The 6480-nt window shown below is 30.2% G+C and overlaps 1 protein-coding gene across 1 annotated transcript; it reads right to left on the reverse strand.

The window, feature by feature from the left end:
* Positions 1 to 461: 461 nt before the first annotated feature.
* On the reverse strand, positions 462 to 6193 carry LOC132753086 (uncharacterized). The gene is made up of 10 exons (XM_060743498.1): positions 5786 to 6193; positions 5489 to 5574; positions 4938 to 5040; positions 4472 to 4577; positions 4073 to 4186; positions 3528 to 3635; positions 3102 to 3187; positions 2660 to 2735; positions 2207 to 2287; positions 462 to 613 (listed from the first exon to the last, which is right to left on the reverse strand). The coding sequence occupies exons 1-10, from the start codon at positions 5836 to 5838 to the stop codon at positions 584 to 586; spliced, it is 843 nt and encodes a 280-aa protein (XP_060599481.1). The 5' UTR covers positions 5839 to 6193; the 3' UTR covers positions 462 to 583.
* Positions 6194 to 6480: the final 287 nt, after the last annotated feature.

A 6480-nucleotide genomic window follows, 5' to 3' on the forward strand; every position in this document is an offset into this window, starting at 1 on the left:
ACAGAGCATTAGAACCATTTCTCATAATATAAAGTTAATATGATCACGTATTTTGAAATTTTCCCATCAAGTTATCGGCGATGTTTCTAAACGCACTCAAGGCAACAAAAATAATACGCCTTGGACTTATTTACTAAATGCTTTAATGGCAAAATTGTAGATTTTTTTATTGTAATCGTCAGCGGAATAAACATTGTTTCCGTTCTTATATTTACGAACTGATGGTTTTTGGACAATGATGTCGATAATGTAATATTGGTCTATGTTATCGGCATTGTCATTTTGTCTGGTTTATTCGAAGAACACAGATCTTGTTGATGAACCAGTTCAATATCAAAATTGTTATAACGCTGTGAAACAGGTACTACTATAGGAGAAAAAGAAATACAAACACATATTTTCTAGTTATCTAAAATATATTTAACTAGATTTTTTTTTCATTTTCAACTTTGATTAAAAAAACCCATTTTGAAAGGGGAAAAAAAACAACAAATAAAAACCCATATGAAATGGGAAAATAATAACAAATAAAAACCCATTTGAAATGAAAACACAATGATGTCAAATGGGAAAAAGAAGCTTTTCATTCCCTTTCCAAACTTGATGTCTTGATCTGGAAAAAAAAGTTTTATGTTATGAACTTTATATTACTTTTTACTACCTATAAACTGCAGTATGGCTGCAAACAGTGTGTATTTAAAGAATATAATTTTCCGAATATAATTTAGTCTTCTTACGACATAATACGAAACTCCATGTTACAGTTTAGCTACTCCATGTTATAAATGAATGACTCCGTGTTATAAAATGCGCATTGTAATATCCAGACACTGGTATTCATATCATTGTCAGTTTCAAACGCCCATTATTGTATTTGTTTATTTCTTTTTAGTCCCCTACCGGTTTACCGGAGGGGACTTTAGGTTTACCCTCCGTCCGTCTGTCCGTCCGTCCGTCCGTCAGTCCGTCCGTCAGTCCGTCCGTCCACAAAACTGGATCCCGCGATAACGCAAAAAGTACTGAAAATATTTTAATGAAACTTGATATATGGATAGATGGCAGTATGGAGATTATGCACGTCTTTTTCTTTTCTTCCTATGTTGAAAATTCTGGTTGCTATGGCAACAAATAGACTGAAAATATGGCAAATTTTACACATAACCTGGATCCCGCGATAACGCAAAAAGTACTGAAAATATTTTTATGAAACTTGATATATGGATAGATGGCAGTATGGAGATTATGCACATCTTTTTCTTTTCTTCCTATGTTGAAAATTCTGGTTGCTATGGCAACAAATAGACTGAAAACATGGCAAATTTTACACATAACCTGGATCCAGTGATAACACAAAAAGTACTGAAAATATGTTTATGAAACTTGACATATGGGTAGATGGCAGTATGGAAATTATGCACATCCTTTTTTATCTTCCTATGTTGAAAATTCTGGTTGCTATGGCAACAAATAGACTGAATTTCAAGATTTCTGATTCTAGTTTTTAAGTTTTTTCACTATAAGTTCTTTATTTCTTAAGGTATTTTCTTCAAACTTTAAATATAAGTTGCTTGTCATCAACCACATCATATGTGACAAGGTTTACAACTCTAGCACAAAATTTATCAGAATTACCTCCCTTGAACTTAAAATTTTCATGAAAAAAACATTTTTTTTTTAATAACTTCTTTTTCTGAATGTATCTACTTCTTTTTCTGAATGTATCTACTTCAAACTTCATATAAATGTTTCTTATTGTCACTCAACATTTGTGAGTGTTCAATACTCTAGCAAGACTACTTCCAGAATTATGCCCCTTTTGAACTTAGACTTTTTTTTGAGAAATTGGTAATTTTTACTCCAACTTCTTCAATCATGATAGGATTTTAAAAATGTTATATTTTGATAACAGGGATGTTTAAAAAATAACTTTAGAGTGTCCTTCAGTCCGTCTGTCTGTACATAAAAACTGTTTCCTGTGATCACTTTTAAAGAACTTTTTCAACAAATTTACTTAAAATACGAACCTAAGTGAATGGCCAATGGCCCTTCAGAATGTTGCTTGGGCTCTTACCGGTAGGGGACTTATGGATTGCTTGCAATACTATGATAATTGCTTGTTTAAATAGCCACACTCTTTTAAGTTCAAACTGTCTTTATCTTTAAATGAGAGAATACAAAAAGGAACCTAATCATAAATCAAACAAACCTTTCTCTTTAAGTCTTGTTTGTTAATTCTGTTGTTGACATATTCAGGTTTCTCAATCCATTTTTTCTCACATGGTATGTTCTGAAATACATAAATGTTTAAAGAAAGATATTCTCACATATTTTACCATTGTTTTATGTGTGTGATTATTTTGAAATACTACAATAGATATGCCGATACGATTTAAAGTCAACCTCGGTTATTGCGTTCTTGTCGGGACCATTTTTTGAATGCAATATCCGAGGTTTCTTATAACCAATATAAATGATATTGTGCGTAGCATGCGCACCAACTAGACAAAATAAATCGCTTTTTGATTATCTTATAATCATGTCATAGCTTTACACATAGTTCTCAAATTCAATATTGAATTAAATAATTGGATATAACAATTATTATATATCAAATAAACGAATTGAATTATAGCTTACATAAAAAAGTACAGATACTTACCGATGCATGAATAAACTTGTATGAACGGCATGCTTGTTTGTATACTTGTGCGGCAAGTTTGTTTACTTCTGTATTACTGTTGGGAAAAAAACATTTTTTTTAATAATGAATATTGTGTAAATTTCTTGCAGTCAAAGAATTACAAAAATGTGGTCAGAATTTTTATACAATGTTCTAAAGAATTATAACATGATAAAATAAGGAACAGTAAATATTGCATTAAATTACGACAAAAATAAAAACAAGTCATAATTGATTAATGAACAAATGGATCGATCGATCAATCAATCAATCAATCAATCAATCAATCAATCAATCAATCAATCAATCCTGAATTCAATGTATCGTGCGAAAGGTTTAATCAACTTAATTGCATGTATCATAAAATATCCAACAAATTATTCTCTTCCAAATAAATTGTATAATCAAGAAAATAGCTTACCTCAGATTTTGTCTGTTTTTGTTCATCAACGTTCTGATTGTATCAGTAAGCATCTCAACTACATCAAGTTCAAGGTCGTTTGACATCTGTAAAATAGATATGTTACAATACAATTTACAAACCGTAATTTACAAAGCAAAAATTAAGTGAAAGTCCATCCTTTAAGATATAATATAAAACCGCTATGACAGTAGACCACACATGGGCGATAATAATAATTATGATATTGAAAAGAATAATAATAATTATCATCATATTTATAAGATGTTTGAATATGAGTACATTATATATATGTTTGTACAATATAGACATGGTGTAAGTTGACTCGAAAGTTTCAAAAACACGCACTTGAATTGTACTACCAATTTAATGTAACTTTAATATAATTATATAAAATACTGTACTGTATGGTATGCGTTAACCTACCTTTTGAATTTTCTCTCGCAAACTTATCTCAGCTAAGAACTTTTTCTCAAAAGCAATATGGTCTTTCTCGTGCTTGACCATCCATTTATTATGTACGAATTCCATATCCTGTAAAAAATAAACCAACATTATCGTCAAATAACAGTTACTGTATATAAAACTTATATATAAAACTCAATAATTCGTGAACAGTATTTTTCAAGATGCCATTATGAATGGAAACAAGTATGCATGAACACATTTTGTACATATTGATGTATCTATCATTTGTTGTACATTGTTTATCTACTGACCTATAGCAACTTATACATAGATATCTTAATCTGCATGTATATTTGATTTTTTTACAATATAAGGTATTCACCAAAAATGAAAATGTATAATTGTAAGTAGATGAAAACAGTTCACAGCTTTAACAACAACAACAACATCATCAACAACAACAACAACAATAACAAACAAACAAAAATCTCTGGTAATAATTGTTAAAAGATTTTATCTTTAGTCAGTAATATGGACAATAAAAGCAGTCAAAAGCCATATACCTCAATTGCTGCCTCTCTGACTTTAGCCTCGTTCTGATTGTAACGTAATGAAGATCTCTGTGTTTCTAAAATCAACTCATACTTTTGCAGCTTTGCCTTTGACTTCCAACAATTCTGTAAATCAGGGATAGTTTATATAAATCTAAGAAACCATTAATGTTTTGTAAAATGGTGCATTAATCAATTATATTAAAATACAATACCATGCAACAGAATACAATTAAAACTGATATTTTGTTCATAGCTTTGCAAATAAAAAATCAATTAATTTACAAACTATGGTATATTAACATGATTATACTGATTTCTAAATTAACTATTCAAATATGATATGAATGGTATAATCACGTTGCAATGTTTTGTTTTTTTAGAGCGTTCCTTAGTTAAGATAAAACTTACCATTCTAGCTTCTCTCAATGCAAGCAGGGCTGTTTCATGTTTCTTAATGAAGTGTACCAGCGTTCTTTTGCGTTCTTTTAAAACTAGGTGTGTCTCAGAGGAAAACCTATATTGGCAGACAAAAATGTTAATATAAAGTCAATAAGAAGTACTAAAATGTATCACTTACTGCAAGTTATAGTATAAACGTAATTCAATTTGTATCATTTATTGTGAGCACAAACACCTCAGACATTTTAACAACGATCGTTTATTGCAGCTATACAATTTAACTTTCATCATATTTTGCGAGCACATGAAAAATATGTTATTTCTTTTATACCCACTGAAAAACAGGTTATTATTAAAACATATAAATTTTACATTGTATTTTCATTGCATTTTTGTATTTGTTGCACTGTTTTGTATTTTGGACCGGATGCCTATGTTACAAGAATAAACTTTATGTTATGTTGTAAAATCTTACAGGGTATCAAAATCTTCATCAGTACTAATGATATCATAATCTTGTCTAGAATATTTCAGAACAGAGTTTCTCAATGTTCGCAGGAAAGTGGTTAGTCTGTTTTCTAGAGAAAGAGACAGATAGAAAGAAAAAGATAGAAACAATAAAAAGAAGTAAGAAAGAACTTAGAAAGAAGTATACAAAAGAAGCCTAAGTAGAAACGATGCACGCCGAAATAATATATATCTGTAGACAAAAGCAAATTGAAATGACGGGTGTTGAAAATAAGCACAGTGTATCTTAATTTTAAGGCCGTTCGTGGGTTCACTTCACAACACAGAAGAAATTTTCTTGTTTTAATAATCCGCAGTTCATAATGGTTTGATTACTGATTTAGAAAGAAAAAGAAAAAAAATTGGAGAAGTTTTCTAACAAGACGAAAATGATAAGATAAAACTAAACGTAAAAGAACTCAAACTAAACGAAAAGGAACGACAAACAAGACATGTTTAATGATAAAGGTGAACTATTCTAAGCACTTAAAATATTCTTCATTTAAGAAAATCACAAACCTTGCTTAACTTTCACTGCCTGGAAAATCGGAACTGTAATGGGAACGTATCCGGTAAATACAGATAAACTGTCAAGACTGGAAAATCTGTAATAAATAAATAAATAAATGAAAAAGGATGACTAATGAATGAAATAAATTAAAACCTAATCAATAGATACATAGATATTTGTGGCTTGATGATATGATTGCACAGGAATTGTTAGTTTGTTTATCTTATGCCAGATCTATTTGCACTTGAGATTTCTTTCTTTCTTTTCTTACGAACCTATGGTGAATTAATTGAAATTTCACTTACATTCCTCCATCTTGGGTCAGCATAGATATTTTCGGTATAAAAACTTCCTCCATAACTGTCGATAATCGTTAAATATCGCTGAAAACTGCTAAGTGAATAAATTCGCTTTGCTATTGCTTTGGCGTCAATGACAATGTCGCGTAGAAACAACGTCAACGTCATGCGTAAATCACGACGTCAAATCTCGTTTAACGTGATCACGGTATTTAAGTTTTATACATTCACTTCCTGTTTCTATAAAAAGATGGTTTATAATGTGATGAAATATCGATTTTCAACAATTTATTTATTCGTCTGATGCGGCATTAAAGTAAACGTCACAGTATAAATACGTGAACGTTGAAGACCTAGTGCATGTGCATGATATTATCTGTGAAATACAACGAATGTAAATAATGTTTTTTGTTTTTTGATTTTTACCCTTAAAGCAAGATTTTTCCTGAAAGGAAACATATTGAATCAGCGTGTCTCCTTTTAACAAGCTATTGGCAATATTTAGATTTTGATTGTATTTAGTATCATAATGCCTTTTCTGGTATTTTTCATTGTGTAATGTTGTCTATAGGTAACTTCAGCAAGGATTAGTATATAAGCAATAATCTAACAATACATTTATTAAAAACGTTTGGATGTAAATATATAGCCATTAGATTACAATTACTCCACAGCACCACTCACATAGTCAACATTACTCC

This window comes from Ruditapes philippinarum, unplaced genomic scaffold, assembly GCF_026571515.1.
Source record: "Ruditapes philippinarum isolate M1 unplaced genomic scaffold, ASM2657151v2 ctg7779_1_1_1_1, whole genome shotgun sequence".
Classification (NCBI taxonomy): Eukaryota; Metazoa; Mollusca; class Bivalvia; order Venerida; family Veneridae; genus Ruditapes; species Ruditapes philippinarum.